The sequence below is a fragment of the Prionailurus viverrinus genome, chromosome D3 (assembly GCF_022837055.1).
Source record: "Prionailurus viverrinus isolate Anna chromosome D3, UM_Priviv_1.0, whole genome shotgun sequence".
Classification (NCBI taxonomy): Eukaryota; Metazoa; Chordata; class Mammalia; order Carnivora; family Felidae; genus Prionailurus; species Prionailurus viverrinus.
The window spans coordinates 58,252,607-58,272,837 of record NC_062572.1 but is presented as its reverse complement, the minus strand read 5'-3'; the positions used below and the strand labels follow the sequence as shown (position 1 = coordinate 58,272,837).

Here is a 20,231-nt window from a genome sequence, read left to right as displayed (position 1 = left end):
CCCACCTTATTTTGGCTAAAACCTCCTGCGTAACATTGAACAGAAGTAACAATACACACCTATGTCATGTTCCAGGTCTCAAACTGAACACTTTCACTATTGAGAGGCTTTGTTTCATTTTGGTTTCAGTAGATACGTTTTATCAGATTAAGGAGGTTCCCTTTCATTCCTAGTTTGCTAGAATTTATGTCAGAACCAGTGACACATTTTGACCAAATCCTTTTTCTAGATCTCCTGAAATAACATGACTTCTTTCCTTTATTCCTGTTAATGTGGTGACTTTAAATGATTTTCAAATATTAAATCAACCTTGCATGCTGGCATAAGCCAATTTGGTTTTAATGTATTAATTTTACATATTGCCAGATTTAGCTGATTAACATTTTATTTAGAATACTATATCTATGTTTATCTGTATCAATGAGACTGGCCTATAATATTCCTTTGTTATCAAGCCCTCGTCAGATTTTCATATCAAGATTATGATGATTTTGGGATACCTGGGGGATTATACTATCTCCTTACAATTTTTTAAATGTCTGCAGGATGTGTGGTAATTGTCCTCTTTTCCATTCATGATAGTTGTTATTTAGGAATGGGTTTTTTGAGGGGTGCCTGGATGGCTCAGTTGGTTAAGCGTCTGACTCGATTTTGGCTCAGGTCATGATCTCGTGGTTTGTGAGATCGAGCCCCCTGTTGGGCTCTGCACTCACAGTACAGATCTTGCTTGGGATTCCCTCTTTCTGTCCTTCCTCTGCTCACGCATGATCTCTTTCTCTCAAAATAAATAAATATTTTAAATTAAAAACAAGGGTTTTTTGATTTTTGATCTTTTGAAATAACATTTGGCTTTGTTGACTCCATACTCTATGTTTACATTCTGCTGTATTAAGCTCTGCTCTTTGAAATATATTATCTTTTGAGGTCAGCATCTATGGTAATGTTACCTTTTTCATACCTTATACGGATTATTTGTCCCTCTTCTTATTTTCTTGACTGGTCAATTTTATTAGCATTTTCAAAGAACCAACTTCTGGATTTGTTGTTCCTCTATTGTAAATTTGCTTATTAACTTTAGATTCTATTCCTCCATTTTTTTTAAGTTAATTTGCTGTCCTTTTTCTAATTTCTTATGATAGTTCATTTATATTCTATCTTTTTAAAAACATTAACTGCATTTAAATGTATCTATTTTTACCTGGACATGGAATTAGCTGTACCTCACAAGTTCTGATACTCCGTATTTACACTGTCAACTAGGATAAAATATTTTCTTCTTAATGCAGTTAAGCTTTTTGCCTTGAAGTCTCCTCTATTTACCTGACAGTAATATAGATCAGGTATGTTTTGTTCTATTCTTTACCCTACATGTTCCTATATCCTTTTTTTTTTTTAATGTCTGCCTCTTACAATAATATATATAGTCGTCACTTTTCTTAATCTAAAATCCTTTAAAATCTTCACTACATTTAATTATACATTTGCGTTTAAATCCATGATCTTACATAAATAGAAATAGTTGCCCTTTTCTCTCCTTTCTTTCCCTCTTTTGAATTTTTTTTTTTTTTTTAAGTGGGCTCTATGCCCACCATGGGGCTTGAACTCATGACCATGAGATCAAGAGTCACATGCTCTACCAGCTGAGCCAGCCAGGTGCCCCTGAATTTAAATTTTTTAAATTTCTACTTCCTCCATTCTACTAACATTTACCTTCTTCTGGTGGTAACCTTAAAAATTGCAATACACAACCTTGATTTATTTATTAAAGTCTAATATTAACTGGCATTTTTACCCATGACTTGACAACACACATACACACACACACCCAAAAAACCATTATATGTTGACATTAATTCATCTACAAATTTACCACTTCCACTGCTCTTCCTTCATTTCTATACCTGATCACTCCAGTGGGATTTTTTTTCTTTCTTTTTTTTTTTTGCTTAGAGAACACTCTTTACTATATTTTAGTGTAGGTATTGAATTATCTCAGTTTTGTTTATCTTACAGGTTTTTATTTTTGAAAGATACTTGGTATCTTGGCTGGATATAGAATTTTAGGCTTAAAGTTATCTCTCAGACTATAAAAGGCACCATGTTATCATCTTTTGGCTTATTGTTTCTCTTGAAAAGTCAGCAGAGAGGTCAGCTGTCAGACTCAACTGTTGTATCTTTTTTTTTTTTTTTAACGTTTATTTATTTTTGAGACAGAGAGACACAGAGCATGAACGGGGGAGGGTCAGAGAGAGAGGGAGACACAGAATCCGAAACAGGCTTCAGGCTCTGAGCGGTCAGCACAGAGCCCGACGCGGGGCTCGAACCCACAGACCGTGAGATCATGACCTGAGCCGAAGTCAGCCGCCCAACTGACTGAGCCACCCAGGCGCCCCAACTGTTGTATCTTTGAAGGTAATCTTCACCGTCCCCTCCGCCCCTTTGCTTGTTTTTACAATTCTTTTCTCTAGCTCTGGCTTGCAATATTATGATGTGGCCAGCATCCTGCTGAAAATTCATCAAAATTATTGATACTGTGCCTTACCGTTTTAGCATCAGTTTTAGAAAATTCTTAGCCATTGTACTTTTGAATACTGCTACTGCTCTATTCTCTTTCTTACTTTGACTACAATTTGTTGACAATTCTACACTTCTCATTCTATCTCTGTTTTCTATCTTCCATGCTTCACTCTGGATATTTACTTCTGATCTATAATTCAGTCACTAATTTTCTCTTTAGCTAGATCTCATCTGCTATTAAACCCATCCATTATGTTTTTACTTTTTATTATTGTACTTTCCCAATTCTAAAATTTCCACTTGGTTATTTTCTAATAGATTCTAGTTCCCTGCTGAAATTCTCAATCTTTTTAAAAAATCTCCTTGAACACATTAATATTATGTACAATCATTTTAAAGTCTGTGCCTGTTAATTCCCTTACCTGGGTCTATTTCCACTGTCTATTGTTAGTTTTTTGTTTTTTTTCATGTTGCCTTATTTCCTCAGGTGTCTAGTGAAGCCAGGCACGGTACATGAAATACCATTTAACAATTTACTGGCCTGGGGCACCTGGGTGGCTTAATTGGCTGACTTTGGCTCAGGTCATGATGTCATGGTTCGTGGGTTCGAGCCCCACATCTGGCTCTGTCCTGACAGTACAGAGCCTGCTAGGGATTCTCTCTCTCTCCCTCCACCCCTCCCCCACTTGCATACTCTCTTCCTCTCTCAAACATAAATAAATAAACTTAAAAAAATAAAAATAAAAATTCACTGGCCTAATAGCTTTCTATGGAGAGGATTTACATTTGAATCTAGGGGGAGCCAGAGGCACCAGTAAATCTTAATCATCTTAATTCAGTTTCCTGGGTTAAGATGGTTTAAACTTGGGCTTCAGTCACTGCCAGGGCTGATCTACTTGAATTTCATCACTATTTCTAGGAACCTAAAACTAAAGCATGCAGGAAGGGCTATCTGACTCTCCCCTTACCACACACACACATTAGGCTCTGGACTATAGGTTTTATGTCCCAGCACCAAAAGGCTATCAAAAGCACTATTTAGTTTCTCAGTATACACTTTCTGGAGTCAGTAGAGGGCCCCCTGGTAAAAGTTCCAGGCTTGTTTCTGAGTTTTTGTCTTCTCCCATATTTTGGCTCCGTAACTCTTTTTTTTTTTTTTTTTTAATAATGTTTGTTTATTTTTGAGAGAGAGAGCCAAAGTGCAAGAAGGGAGGGGCAGAAAGAAAGGGAGACACGGAATCTGAAGCAGGCTCCAGGCTCTGAGCTGTCAGCACAGAGCCTGAAACAGGGCTCAAACTCACGAACTGTGAGATCATGACCTGAGCTGAATGAAGTCAGACACTTAACCAACTGAGCCACCAAGGCATCCCTTGGCTCCATAATTCTTCACTGCCTTCTAAGCTCTGCCATCTAACATCCGGATGCTTTCAAGCAAACGACTTATATATAAAAAAATATATATATTTTTTCCTAACTTTCTCATTGTCCTCAACTGAAGAGGTGATTCAAAACACTGAGGCTGCCATTACAGAAACTGGAAGTTCTTCCTCATTCTTTTAAATGAGGGTCTCATTCCTATCACTCCACAGAAACAAAGTTCCAACAGTCTCCACACCCTGAAATCCACTGGGCCATTTACAGACCTCCTCCTCCTCACATCTCAGCAGCATTTACCACAGTTGACCACTTACTCCTTCAAACATTTGCTTGACTTCCATATGCTTTCCCACCTCGTACCTCATGTTTTCGTACCCTTTGGCTAGATCTTCCTCTTCTCACTCTTCAAAAGCTGAAACAGCAGTCACTTAACCTCGCCTCCTTTTCATCTCATCCACTCTGACTGCTATCTCAACCAATCCCATATTTCTATTTTCCCCCTCTATCTTGGCAAGTATCTCTGCAATTCAGACGGCTGCTCAGACCCAAATTCTTACTCCTCCTTTTCTCTTTTACTCCATACCCAACCCACCAGCATTCTGATAGGTTCTATCTTAAAGATGCAATCAGAATTTTCAAACTTCTCCACCTGTGCTAGCCCAGTCCATGCCACTATTATCCTCTGCATGAGTATGTGCAGAAAGGAAGTCTCTCATTCTCTATAGCTGGAAAATGTAAACTGGTGAAAACAGTGAGGGAGCAATATTTTTAAAAAATCAACTGAAATAAAAGAGCACATGCCTCTCAGCACAATAATTTCACTTCAACTGTCAAACACTTCTGACCATAACCCACAGTAACAAATACATTTTATGTTAATCTAGTGCACACATCCTGAAACAACGATTAATGAAAAATGTTACTACACGAAAACACACTCCGATGTCTTCTATTTCACTAACTAAAATGCTAACAGGTATTCACGACTGATTTCACAATCCATTAGTAAGTAAAGGGTCATGAATTATAATTTGAAAAGCACTATTCTACAGAAAACTGTTACATCTACAGAAAGGAATACATGTAAAAGGATGTTTACAGAGACATAACTGCAAAATATGTACACATAAAGTAAAACAATAATAGATAAATTATGGCATATTCATACAATGGACTTCTACAAAGAAGTTAAAATAAATCATCCAGAATTACATGTACTGACATGAATAAATCTCAAAATCAATGCTTGAACGAAAACAATTTTTAAAAAGTTGCAGAACGATATGTGCATATCCATATGCTGTACTATCATTTGTTAAGTTAAAAATATGTAAGTACACTATATATTATTTATATATATAGACATATGAAAGTACTTTTAAAACATGAACAGTAAGGATAAATGGAAAAATCAGAATGACTGTTAGAGAGAAGTGGCCTGGAACTGAGGAGGAGGATACAAAGAGATTCAACTATAGCCATAAAGTTTTATTGCTAAAAGCAAAATATAAAGAAAATATGGCAGCTGAAGCTTCAATAAAGCTGGTGGTTGATACAAAGGTTTGTTACCTCCTATAGCTTTCTGGATGTTTAGATGATTTTATTTTTGAGAAATAATTAAAGGAAACAGAAGGTTAGTTTTTCACAAAAATAAAATTTCTGAGATCCCTAGTAAAAGATGGCAAATACAAAATAAAAAATACATATAAAAAGTTTCAAGACAAATATTTTGAAGCATGTTTTTAAACTATAATTTATCAGGTCTCTCTGAGGCAAAAGATAAAAAACATCAGGGAATTTGCTAAATTTCTATAACAGAAAAATTTACATTTCACGAAGCAGGTAGAAACCAAATTAGAAGACAGGTAGAAAAAAGTAGTATTTATGCTAGAATATTCACAACAAAATTTTATCTAAGTGAAACAAAATATCTATCAGCCTTAGAAATACCAATTATTTGGGGCACCTGGGTGGCTCAGTCGGTTAAGCAACCAACTTCAGCTCAGGTCATGATCTCAAGTTTATGAGTTTGAGCCCCATGTTGGGCTCTGTGCTGACAGCTCAGAGCCTGGAGCCTGCTTTGGATCCTGTGTCTCCCTCGTTCTCTGCCCCTCCCCCTCTTGCACTCTGTCTCTCTCAAAAATAAATAAAGAAAAGAAAAAAATGCCAATTATTAAAAAAATTTTTTTTAATGTTTATTTATTTTTGAAAGAGACAGAGCAGGAGCAGGGGAGGGGCAGAGAAAGAGGGAGACACAGAATCTGAAGCAGGCTCCAGGCCCTGAGCTGTCAGCACAGAGCCCGACATAGGGCTCGAACCCACAAACTGTGAGATCATGACCTGAGCCGAAGTCAGACGCTTAACCGACTGAGCCACCCAGGCACCCCAGAAATGCCAATTATTTATAAAGCACCTGGAAAATACAAAATCTTAAAAAATTATAAGCAAAGCAACCTCCACAAATTCATCCCGTTATCTAGAGGAGCTTATCTGATGTAAGAAAATCAACAGAATTCTACCAAATACATTACTTTAATCAGTTTCCATAATTTCACCTAGCATTAGAAGGAATGGTTAAGAAAATGAAAAAAAGTAGCTTTCAGCAATTAGGAAAAGAGAAAAGAGAAGTAAGAGCCAGATGACCTGGATTCAAAGCCAAATCAATTATCCTGGCCCCGGCAATTTTTCTGAAGACCTTTAACAGCAGCCCGCCTCATGGAACTGATTATTTTTTAAACCAAAGTTAAATTTACTTTAAAAAATAGAAAGGCTGAAGCACCTGGGTGGCTCAGTCGGTTAAGCATCCAACTCTTGATTTCAGCTCAGGTCATAATCTCACGGTTCGTGGGTTTGAGCCCCACAATGGGCTCTGTGCTGAGAGCACAGAGCCTGCTTCGGATTCTGTCTCCCTGGCTCTCTGCCCCTCCCCTGCTCATTCTCTCTCTCTCTCAAAATAAATAAACTGAAAAAAATTAAAAACTAGAAAGATTAAAATGCTATTGTTATACTAAATATCTCACAAATTCTTACATGTATAAAAATGGTAAAGTGCAGGATTTTGTGCCTACATTTTTAAAATGCCAGATAACAATGGCAAAGACTTAGTAATAAAAAATTTAACAAATAAATTCAAGAGAATAGCTCAAAGATAGTCTAGGATTTTTCACCGGAAGGAGAAAAAAGACCAGATGAAAATATAAAAGACTAAAAGAATCAATTCGAGTAGCCCAGAGCCTGGCTAATGGGAGTTCCAAAAGAAAAAAACAGACAGATGGGACACAGAACGCACCTGTCCAATGGAGATGCACATGACTGACCAGAGTGCACACCTTTCCTACCACAAGCACACAATTTAGTTGACTTGAAGGATACTGGTACAAAATGCCTTTAAGCTACCAATCCACAGTGAAGAGAGGGAACAGAGGAAGAGCCAACGACACCACAGTGACACAGTCCAGAAAATGCAGGCTGAGGAAAGATACAAGACATTCAGCCTGGTCTTCCAATAACAAAACTCTAAGGAGAAAAAAGATGGAGAGGAAACTTACGGAGACTAAGAAAGACTTAATTAAGAGACCTGTTCGCCAGTTGCAATGTATGGACCTTATTGGGATCCTGATACAAATACTACAAAAAAAAAAAAAAAAAAATAGAAGTATGGCATAACTAGGGAAATCTGAACACTACCTAAGTATTTCATGTTATTAAGGAGTCACTGTTAATTATTTTTTCAGGTATAAAAATGGTATCATGACCTTCCTACCTTCCTTCCTTTCTCTGTAAGTCCTTATCTTTCAGAGATACATAATGAAATATTTACAAATGATATGCCTTTGCCTGGAATAGGAGAATCTGCTTCTAAGAGCACTCAGCTGGTTATCCACAAAAGGCCACAAACCAAATGGGCTTTACCACAGGGGTGCTCATGTCAAGTCAACTGGCTAATCTCAGAGCTAATAATCCAAGTGAGAATAAAAAACCAAACTGGAAACCACAATGCATTTTATAACCTAATCCTGAAAGCGACACTCCATCACTGTACTGTGTTCTACTGGTCATACAGACCAATGCTAGTGCAGTGCAGGAAGAAAATACATAGAGGTGTAAATACCAGGAGACAGAGACTGTTGGGGGGACATATAAAAGGGCATTGAGACGAGACTATTAGGGATTATTGAAGCAAGGTGATGAACACATGAGGATTCATTATACTACTGTCTCCTTCTGTATACATTTGAAACTTCCCACAATAAAAGTTAAACAAACAACAACTTTAAAGGACACTTGCACAGAGATGGAGCAAGAAGGTGTAAAAAGGCTATTCAGTTGCAGTAGTGACTTTGTGCCGGCTTCCCAAGTGGCCCACTCCCACGGGGCCCAAATGTCTGGCAAGAAGGACTATGTATTAGCAGCTTGTGCAAAGTAAGACTTTCGAATCTGAGCAGTCTTCAACAAGCCCAAAATTCAGTGCACAAGCATGTGTATCACACCGTTTAAACACTGTTCAAAACGTAAATGCTTAACAAAATGTGTTAAGAGTGGTAATGTACATAGGGGAATTAATACAATTACAAAAATAACTCTGCCAAAACAAAAATAATTGAGTCTTTTTTAACATAGACATCATTCAAATTTTAACTGCAGGCTTCCCTGAAGAGTCTGGCTTTCTTTAGTAAGAAAATTGTTCTTAAATTGTTCAGGAGAGTAAATAGCTTGTGAAAACCTAAGATTTACAATGAATCTGCTGGATGAACATATAGATACTCTCAATCCCCCCCACCCCGGTTTAATTTTTATATGCACAATATTAACTGCATCCCAAACTCTCCATCAATTGTCAGATTTAAATCTCTTCTAGAGACATTCAGCGGTACCATCCCCCATCTTCTTGAAGTCTCTCCAGGGCCTGCGTATCCTGGCCTCCTTCCATCTGGGTGGGCCGCCTCTTGGCCTACACAACTCTCATCCAGGGCTCTCCCTTCACCATCCTCAAGGGATTCTCACCACATTAATTTTATGTCACATCTCCTGTCTTCTATATCCTGTGTCCATCTTTTCCCTGGTTTGAGTCCTCACTTGGTGAAGCATAATCTCCAGTAACTTCCCAAGAAAGGATGTGTGGCAGCTCAGTGTTATGAGACCTTTTTGGATTTCCAAAAATGTCCCTTTTTAACCTGTGTGTTTGACTGCAAGTTTGGACAGATACAGATTCTAAGTTGGAAATTATTTTCCTCTAGAATGTTGCTCCTTTGTTTCTAGGGTTGCTGCTGAGCTGCTATTGAGTTCTGCCTTTTTCTTTCTTTCTTTTTAAACTCCCAAAAACTCGGGGCGCCTGGGTGGCGCAGTCGGTTAAGCGTCCGACTTCAGCCAGCTCACGATCTCGCGGTCCGTGGGTTCGAGCCCCGCGTCAGGCTCTGGGCTGACGGCTCGGAGCCTGGAACCTGTTTCCGATTCTGTGTCTCCCTCTCTCCTTGCCCCTCCCCCATTCATGCTCTGTCTCTCTCTGTCCCCCCCCCCCAAAAAAAAAAAAAGTTGAAATAAACTCCCCAAAACTCTTTTTGGCTCTCCTAGCGTATCTTTTGAATAGTATCCTACTCTTGTTTTACGGTTGTAATATTTTATTTCTTTGGGATTATTTTTTTTTAAGTTTTCTTCTACCTGAATAGTTTTTGCTTCTCCCAAATTGCTTACTTCTCTTTTTGGGGACTATACTTTCCATGTTTGAGGGTTTCTTGTGATCGTCTAATATTCCTTGGTTACCTATTTGTTATAAAAATAGGGAACCAAAAAGGTGCTTATTAGCTCTGAAAGATGCTTAATATCAGTTTTCCTCCTCCTCTCTGTGTTTAGTCCTATTGTGTTACGAATGATCCTCCAATCTCTTGCCTGGAGAGGGAGAGGGAAGGCCTGGCTATTGGCATCAATGGGAGCCACAGAGGGCAAGGTGGTAGGGTCTCAGGAGGTACATGTATCTGCCCACTTGTTCCGTGTGTTTTCTGCATAGTTCCTTTGCTCTTCACTGGGCCTGTTGTCCCCTAGCCCAGATATCTTGTGTACCTTTCACACGCAGCAACTGGGCCTCTTATATTGGGGGTGGGAATGCAAAGTGGCACAATTGTCCTGGAAAAATGTTTGGCAGCGCATACTAATGCTAGATATATGTATACCCTACTCCTTTCCCCTAGACATACCAAATAGAAACAAGAGTCTAAGTCCTCCAAAAGACACGCATAAGAATGTCACAACTGCTTTGTTCGCAATAGTCAAAGGGTGGAAACAACCCAAATGTCTATCAATGTGTAAATAAATTATGGTATATTCATTTAACACACATATCTTGATTTGGATAATGATGAGACAGGTGTATATGTATATGTAAAAATTCACTAATATGTACACCTATGACTACATACGTTACTGTTTTAAGTTACAACTTAAAAGAATCTTTTTTAAAAAGCTGATTATAGGAACATTTTGATAAGTTTAAAATACACTTCTAATCTAAAGCCTAAAATATATAGCCTAATGATCAGTACTATTTTCATCAACATTTAGTAAGTTAAATGGGATAAGTAATAACAGTGATATAACATTCACTTTCAGAATAGTCAACACTGAAGTGCAACTTACTGGGACTTGAGAGCACACTTTTCATTAAATGCCAACAGGACCACACTAGGTACTTACCCTTCTAACCTAACATCTGGTAACGATCTGTTGAGTGCAATCATCTCACTTGCCATTAAATTGAACTGATTGATTTTAAACATCTCTTTCATCTTTTCTTGATCCTCTTTAGGAATGACAACTGGTTTCCCCATTTCTCCAGGACCTTCATGAGGCTTTTGTACTGGCTCTAGAACTAAGAATAAGGAGGAAACTTAATTAACAATTTTACAGCAAATGTAAATATTTGTTTAATAACATGAGTTTAAACTGTGCCCTCAGCACCCAGAGCCATTTCTGAGCCCGTCCTCTACATCTGTGACACCTTCTAGGGGCTGCCCTGTCCTCCTCTTCCACACAAGTGTCCTCACTCAAGACCTCCACACCCTGCACTACTCACTCACCTGAATCGCACGCAGCCTTGGCGTTCCCATCTCAAATATTGTCACCACATTAACCTCTCTAAAGCATGACCTTCATTGTGGTATTCCCATGATCTCCTAAAGTCTAACCCTTTAATAGGGAATTAAAAAAGATTTTTTTTTAATGTTTATTTTTGAGAGAGAAAGAGAGAGACAGAGCATGAGTGGGGGTGGGGGTAGGCAGAGAAAGAGGGAGACACAGAATCCAAAGCAGCCTCCAGGCTCTGAGCTATCAGCACAGAGCCTGACATGGGGCTCGAACTCACAAACCACGAGATCAGGACCTGAGCCAAAGTTGGACACTTAACCAACTGAACCACCCAGGCGCCCCTCTTTAACAGAAAATTTATCCAAATTTCCCAAACCTAACACTTATTCAGCCCTCCACCATGCCACCCCCCATGTCCACTCCAGTGTGTCATCATCCTTCAGTCAAACAGCAACTACTTTCCTTCATAAGTGCTTCATGTTTTCCTGTGTTGGTGCCTTTGCTCACACCGGTCCCCTCCCATGGCATCTCCCCATTCCAATTTCTACAATACCAAACCCCTACTTGTCTTTCAAGTCCCAGCTACAACAGCTTCTTTTGCGTGCAGCTTTTCCAAATCTATCTGCATCGATCATCTGCTACTCCTGACTGCCACATCATTTCATCTAGGGCTCTTAGATAAGCCAAAATGAAACCCTAGAAATGATAATAGACATCAGAATAAGCATCAAGCAAGGTGGAGTATCATGAAAGATCATTCTAAGTCATGTTATCTCGTGATAACATAAAAAGGGTAATATTCTAGATGTGCAGTTTCGAAATATTCCTTGTTTTATACTTTTGACATGTTAAAAAATGTTCCAAGAAAAACAAGTTCCCAGATATATTAAACTTGGAAAAAAGTGTATTAAACTTCTCATCTAAAAGGGATGGGGCAAAAACTTTAAAAAAATAAAAGGGATTGGTAGAGAATGGGGTGAGACCAAGAATGGGATAAAAATACCTGTTTTGAGGGCACCTGCGTGGCTCTGTCGGTTAAGCGTCCAACCTCAGCTCAGTTCATGATCTCACAATTTGTGAATTTGAGCACTGCATCAGGCTCTGTGCTGACATTTCGGAACCTGGAGCCTGCTTCAGATTCTGTCTCCCTCTCTCTTTGCTCCCTCCCCGACTCATGTGTGCAGTGCGCTCTCCCTCTCTCTCAAAAATAAACATTACAAAAATTTTCTTGAATACCTGTTTCGTACATTACTTGTTTATTTTTAAAATTGAAAATTTTATTCTCCCATTGTTTACATTTTAGGCACCTCCAAAAAGTCTGCACAAAAATAGAGACATCAAGGCAGTAGACAAGCCATCTCTCTTCAGCCAGGCTTCATCTGCCCAAGAATAGGACTAGTTGGTAAAGCTGACCTGTAGATTGTTTCAGATCGTGGTACAAAGCAACCTACCAACACCAGAGCCAGAGAATATGAAATTACTATGTCTTCAACAACTCTGTATAGAATATAAAAACACCCGTCTTAGACAACCATCAAGAAAAAAAAATGGTATAAGATAATTTTGCTCTTGTTCTCAGAATGAACTGTGATTTGGGGAGGGCATTAAAATATTAGGAAATAGGGGCACCTGGATGGCTCAGCTGGTTAAGTGACAAACTCTTGGTTTTGGCTCAGGTCATGATCTCACAGTCCAAGAGTTCAAGCGCCACATCAGGCTCCATGCTGACAGTGCAGAGCCAGCTTGGGATTCATTCATTCATTCATTCATTCATTCATATTTCCTCTCTCTCTCTCTCCCCCTTCCTCCCCCCCTCTCTACCCCTCCCCCAGCTCAATCTCTCTCTCTCTCTCTCTCTCTCTCTCTCTCAAAATTAATAAACTTTAAAAATATATTAGCAAATAACTTCAATTATAGGAAAATTATAGGAAACTCATGTAAAACAATTTTTAAAAACAAAGCCTGTCTAATGTTTGCCAAGTAACTAAGCTCTTTAAATATCAGGGTTGATACAATTTCAAGATTTCCCAATTACAAGTGTAATAAAAACTATAATACAAGTACAGATGTATAATCCCCATATATGATTTTAAATATTTAAAAATCACAAGTTATAAAACTCTTATTAGAGTCAATTCTAATTGAGTCTGTCTCTGAAAAAAAAAAAAGCAACCAACAGATTTGGGGATTGGGATATTCAGGGGTCAAGAGAAAGCAGCAGAGTTCTGGATGTGGCAATTATACTGTGTGCATGGAGAGCATAGTTAACACAAAGAGTAGGTGGGAGACATTTAGTGGCTCTGATCATAAATATCTTTCGTTATCAGAACCCTATTTTAGTATAAGACGATGCTTTAAAGTTAAAATGGAAAAAAACATTTTCATGCTGTTTGGCTTTTAAATTAAGAGTGTTAAGTTATGCATGGGGTGCCTGGGTGGCTCAGTTGGTTAAGCGTCTGACTTCAGCTCAAGTCATGATCTCATGGTCGTGGGTTCGAGCCCCGTGTCAGGCTCTGTGCTGACAGCTCACAGTCTGGAGCCTGCTTTGGATTCTATGTCTCCCTCTCTCTCTGCTCCTCCCCCACTCATGCTCGCTCACTCGCTCTCTCTCTCTCTCTCTCTCTCTCAAAAATAAATTTTAAAAAAGTTAAAAAAAAAAAAAGTAAGAGTATTAAGTTATACAGAATACCACCTACAATATATTTTTGCTGGGGTGAGGTGGTGGGGGAAAGAGGGAGATCCTGAATTTGATCAAGCCTTCGGACCTACCTATCAATTCACAGAAAATGTAAGACACCAAAGGACATGACAAAAAGTGTTAAAGGGATGCAAATCCTAACTGTGGGAAACTGGGGGGGGGAACACCCAATTTTTTCTTCATCATCAACAACAAAAATATTGAAAGGGAGGACAGAGAGAAAGAGGTATCCACACATCCATGCCACCAGACCAGCTCTGAAATGAAAACTGCTGATGCCAGATGGTGGGTATATGGGAGTTCTATTTCTCTACTTTTGTTTATATTTGACATTTTCCCTGGGGGTTGTGGGAGCATGAAGGAGGACTCTAGATATTACTTCTGTGAGGACTAGTAAGTATAAGCTTGATTGCTTATAGCTTAAGAGACTATATGACCAGAAAGTTAAAATCTTGCCCAATCACTGTGAAGTAAAACTCTGGCCTTAAGATCTTAAAGAAGCAGACAAAACTCTACAACATACACAATCCTGCTATTGTGACATGTTACTAATTTGACCACCTGGTACTTATTAATAACCTGAATATCTAGTACAGTGTCCACATTAAGTAACTCAACCTACTGGTACACATGAAATTTCCAAGCTATAATAGAAATTACCAAAAATTATATGACTACTAGATGACTTACAGAATCCACCACAATACTCTAATTTAGAGATTATAATATCCTAAATAATTAAATGGACTAGTAAACTAGTTTTCTTTGGCAAAGAGCTCAGGATAAAGTGCATGTGGATAATGAATATATTTTTCCTACTAATGCACTTGCAGATTAAATGATAAGCATTAACTTTCCATGCACTCTACTTACCAGTCTTTTATGTAAATTAAAAGTTCAGTGAAATTTTTGTTTAAAACCAACTGAAATGGGATTTGGATATCATTTTCAGAACTGAAAGAAAATCTTCCTTGGCATAAAATTTTACATGCAGATCATTTCTAAAAATCAAATCAACTCTGACAAGGGAGAGACTAAGGTGTTTTAAATCCACAGTATTATGTGAGAACAAATGTATTTGACATTTCAGGTAAACCTCACTTATAAAACAATAAAGTCTCATGTTTTATTTTAAATAATCTCTACTCCCAATGTGGGGCTCAAACTCACAACTCTTGGTCTTATGAGCCAACCAAAAAGTATCATGTTTTAAAAACTTAATTACCAAGAAAACTAGATTCACTCTGAATGCCACCAAACCAGATTAATATACACAAGCCATAGGACCTACCTTTGAATGTATTTTAATAAATCTTACAAATTTTAACTTGTATTTTTCTCAAATAAGTAGAATAAAGAGGTATAAAGTTATGATACCCTTTTGGGGAAAAATACAAATAAAAGGCTAAAACCACTTCTCCTAAATGATTTTCTCTTATTACACAATTATCATCTTTTTAAAAAATGTTTATTTATTTATTTTGAGAGGGAGAGAGAGAGAGAGAGCACACACAGGCACGGGTGAGGCAGAGAGAGAGGGAGAATCTGTGCGTCAGCGCAAAGTCTGAGGAGGAGCTTGATCCCACTATCTGTGAGATCATGACCAGAGCCGAAATCAAGAGTGGGACACTTAACCAACTGAGCCACCCAGGCGCCCTACACAATTATCATCTCTACTGTTTTTAGGCATTATCTTTTTTATGTATTCCAAAATATTTTTTCCACATTTTAACAACTCTGATTGGGATGTAGCTTACAATGATAGCTGAAATGTTTCTGCTTTCTTACAGTATATAAACCAATAAGTATGCTAGCTTTGAAGCCCCGTCTGGAACCCTCAGCCTCTCACCCCATCTCCCTTCCTACAGTTTCCTCACCTCCTGGCTTACTGCTCAGCCATTCTCTCATGCTTCCCTCCTCCTCAGTCGTGTGAAACAGCCTGATCCCCTCTACCCCCCACCAATGTAAAGCCTCTTCATTCTCTTTCTCCACAACACATAGGCCCTTCTACCAGATTTCACTCAAATTTGCCCTCCCCAGAGCCCACCACCCTCACAAACCTCTTCTGGGAGAACTGGTCATTCTCTGTGTCTCACAAGGTTCGGATGAGATCTCACATCTCCACACCGTTACTCCCAGACCATTTCTCCTTTACCTAGTACCTTTGTACTTTGTATAAAAGCTACTTCTTATCTTTGATGCTCATGCCACCGTTGTTTTCAAAACTGTATTAACCTTGGCAATTTCTTCAAATACAATCCTCTTCTTATGGTTTTGACACCACATAGTTTCATCTGCTAAGAACCTGCTTTTTCAGGTATTAGTTTTGTCCCTTATATTTTAACCTCCCCCTCAATGTACATAAAAAATACACACAAACATAAAACTTTGCCTCCATTCCTTTAACTACTGCGCTACCCTTCTCTTTTTTGTCTTTTCCGTTAAGATTTTATTTTTGAATAATCTCTACACCCAATGTAGAGTTCAAACTCACAACCCCAAGATCAAGTCACATGCTCCATCAACTGAGCCAGCCAGGCACCCCATGCACCACCCCTTTTTCTGTGCTGAAGCTTCCTAAAGAATAAGCTACACATCTCTACTCTTCAGGGGTACATCAAACCTATTGGCAATCAGATGGCATCTGCCAGGGTCAAAACAAACCTCATATAGAAACATATAGAAACACTTCCTCTTCATCGCAGATAAAATCTCTTGACAACACTCCAGGGTTTTCATGAGCACTCTCCCTCTGGCTTCCCCTTCCACCTCTAACTTCCTGAGATGACTCTTTACTGACCTCCACGATGCTCTTCAACACTGGGTCTGTCCCTTCTGAGTCTACATATGCTCCTGATGCAGTCCTCTGCACAGACCAGGCTTATGCTACCACCTACATTCTGCGCCTCGACTGCTCTCTCCTGCAGAACGTCTCTACCAGAATTTTCCAAGTTAAATACTCCCAACCCAGCTCATCCTTTCACCTTCCATCAAAGCTGCTCCACCTCTGGGGGTCCACCTCCTATCAATTCATCGAACAGGGAAACCTGAGAAGTATCTTAAACTCTTCTTTCATTACTACCTACATTCAGTGGCTCAAGTTACATAAATTCCACTGTTTATGTATTTCTTATGTATATATATTTTTCCTTTCTAACTCAGTATCACTTTAGTGTAGGCTCTAAGAACTTCTCTAAACTTTCATGACAGCTTCGACTAGCTGCTGCCTTATTCTCTTCTAATACTCAGCCACATGCCCACCGAGGCTTTCTTCCGAAAGTCTGGGTCCCATCAGGTTACATACTCCCTTGTTTAAAATCCTTCAACGGCATGCCACTGCCTACAGGAAGAAATCCAAAATCCTTAGGATGCCATAAAAGGCCTTTGGGAATGTGGCTTCTGCTAACCTCCCAAGCTTCATCTGTGCTCCTTCCTCACATTCTCTATCCATCAACTCTATTCTCTCACTTGCATATCTTGCACATGCTTCTTTCCTTTGCTTATTTATCAAACGTAAAAAACACCTGCTCACCATGACACTTCTCAACATGAGCATTATTTCCCTATTGAACCTTCTCAGACACCCCGAGATGTTACCAGTACTTTCTGCTCTTGTGCACATCTCTAGAATGCTATTTATTCTATCAGTATTTTACTTATTCTTTCTCTCCTCTTGAACTGTGAGTTCCTCAAAGGGAGGAATTTTGCCTTATTTTTTGTTATTGGACTGTGTAGCATATATATACTGCCCAGCACATATCAGAGTTTTAAAAATATTCACCAAGTGGATCTTCACACACTAAACGTCCTATTCTTTCTAACTTTTACGGCTCTGTGTTTAAAATAGAACACCATGAGCTTCCGCTATAAATGGCAACAAATTAAAGCAGGGTGAGGGGAAAGTTAATCTGTTCTATTTGGGAAAAGAATATCCAACTTACTGGTAGATGGTAATACCTGCCCTCTGAGTTAAATCTAGACAGAGTTACAGTTCTAACAACAGTTAAGGAGTCAACCAACAAAGGTACTAAACAGCAGAGCCACAGAGTAAACCAGTAAAGTCAACAAATTAATAAGCTGACTTTGAATTAAAGTATATTTGATTAAAACTTAAGGGGAGGGGCGCCTGGGTGACTCGGTCGGTTAAGTGTCCAACTTCAGCTCAGGTTATGATCTCACAGTTCGTGGGTTAGAGGCCCACATCAGGCTCTGTGCTAACAGCTTGGAGCCTGGAGCCTGCTTTAGATTCTGTGTGTGTGTCTCTCTCTCTGCCTCTCCCCTGCTCACACTTGGTCTCTCAAAAATAAATAAAGATTAAAAAAAAAAAACAAAACTTAAGGGGAAAGTGAAAATTAAAAAGTCAGGGAGGGATTATAGCCTAGGTATTACTAGAGCCAGTGCAAGCAACTGAATCTAATTTTAGGTAAATTTCCCAAGAAGAAATGAACAGAACTTGTTATACAAACCCATCTATAAAAATTACAGTAAGTAGGCACAGTTAACCAATACAAACAAATATTTTTAGATTATAAATTTTAGGGGACCAGGTGCTCTCATTATAAAAATACAAAAAATTTAACTGTGATTACATATTCAAATAAAACTGATGTTAAAACAGTAATCATTCACATAGAATTCCTAAAAATAGTAGAATTACTGCATAGCCAGATTTTCTATAACTAATCATAGAGAGTTCAGAGCTCAGAACAGCTGAATTATTGACTCATAATGCAAAGTCATTTTCATTATGCTAAAAAATAAAAAGCAGCACTTGTTTGTTGGTTTGAACACAGGTATTCAAAACTGAATTTTCCAGGTGTCCACTGCCCAAAATGTCAGGACTTCAAATCTAGGTCCTTCATATTTGTGTTTCCTTTCTTTTCCATACCAGATACTGCAGTCTCACTGTGGTCTTTATTATACAGCCTCATCTTTACAAAAGTCCTCTCAAAAGTGCTAACTGGAGCTATTTATAGCATTAACAAAAAGAACTCTCCAGACCACCTCCATCTAGAATGATTTCCCTCAGCAATGAGATGGGAAGGCAGGAAAAAACATCTTTTAATACCCAACAATGAAATTTTAACACTCTATTCAGCATTTATGTCATTACACTAATGCCATACCATTTTGTTGGTTCCAACTATTAGTTATTAGTTTCAAAACCATTAATATTAGTTTCTCCACATTACTTGGTAATACAGTTTGCAGAAAATTAACTACAAGTAACAGTGAACACAAATATTGAATTCAGCAACTCTATACTGAGACTTGAATCTTGTTTTTAACTGTTGGAGGAACCCACTGGAAAACTGTTGGTAACATAATCATCATATTTAGGAAGTCAGGAATTACTATTAATCTAAAAAAATGAAAATTTTATAGTATCCAAATTAGTGAACAAACTAGTGACATACTTATTGAAACAGATGTATCAGTGTAAAACGTCACTCACCATCCCCAGCAGGAAGTCCTCGCTCCTTTTTTTCATCACATTTGTTGCATTCACTGAAGTAAAGCAGCAGGAACATATCCAAGAGTACCCAAATCAAGGAGGTGGCTAGGACCACCTTGCAATATGCAAATTTTCTCATGGCACTTTAAGTCAAATGCAAAATTTTAAAATATATATATATATATATATATATATATATAAATATGCAAAGATCATGAAAACTATTCCAATCCAGTTTCATCAGAAATCACGTTCATAACCTATAGAGACAAAAAGAAAAAAGATAACTTAAAATATCAGAACCTTAAAAATGAGCTGTAAGATTAATTTAACATGCACATGAAATTTTACTATTCAGAATAAGTTTAAAAATTTGACTTAAAAAACACTTGTAAAATACATAAAAATTAATAGTGCCAAGAGTGTACAAATAACTCCTACAAATCAATGTATAACAATCCAAAAGAAAAATGGGTGAAGAATACACACAAGCACTAGGCAGAAAGGAAACCTGAATAGCCTATAAATGTGGAAAAGCGCTCAATTCAGTATTAGGAAAACGCAAATTAAAACAATAGTGTGCCACTATCTCATATCCATGAAACACACAGGGCTGAACTGCCTTCTATTCAACTGCTATGTTAAATGCTAAGCCATTAACTGCCACAGGAGTTTAAGAAACCAGTGATTCTCAGTCCATTCAGGTTTCCAGGTCCTAAGGACTAATAGGAGGTCTCCCAGTATTGAACGATAGCAGTTTATTGGGCTAATTCTTATCCCTCTGTTCCATTGAATCCCATTCTAAAAACACTACAGTCACCAGCCATTCAGAAACACTCACAGCAAGTATAATGGAGAAGAAAAGAGTTTAAGATCCGAGACCTAGTCCTGGCTCTTGACAGTAATTTTACAGACTTCTCTGATCTTTAGTTTCTATTCCCCCCACCCCACCCCTCAATCTGTTAAAACACCAAAGAAAATGACGGAAGGAACTGTCATCCAGTTTGGAAAGTCATTTGGGATAGTCTAACTAGTAACATTTCTGTTACTAAGGAGCTCATCTTGGGGAGCTCTGGAGCAGTGTGAGGGACCTCAGAGAGGTCAGGA

At 38.3% G+C, this 20,231-nt stretch overlaps 1 protein-coding gene across 1 annotated transcript in view; it reads right to left on the bottom strand.

Annotated features, from left to right (window-relative positions):
• GALNT1 (polypeptide N-acetylgalactosaminyltransferase 1) overlaps positions 1-20,231 on the bottom strand; it is a 79,963-nt gene that overhangs the window by 44,759 nt on the left and 14,973 nt on the right. The window contains exons 2-3 of the mRNA XM_047828111.1: positions 19,125-19,384; positions 10,582-10,756 (exon numbers count right to left, since the gene is read on the bottom strand). Coding sequence (XP_047684067.1) covers positions 10,582-10,756; positions 19,125-19,263 — 314 coding nt within the window. The 5' untranslated portion in view covers positions 19,264-19,384. The remainder of the gene's footprint in view (positions 1-10,581; positions 10,757-19,124; positions 19,385-20,231) is intronic.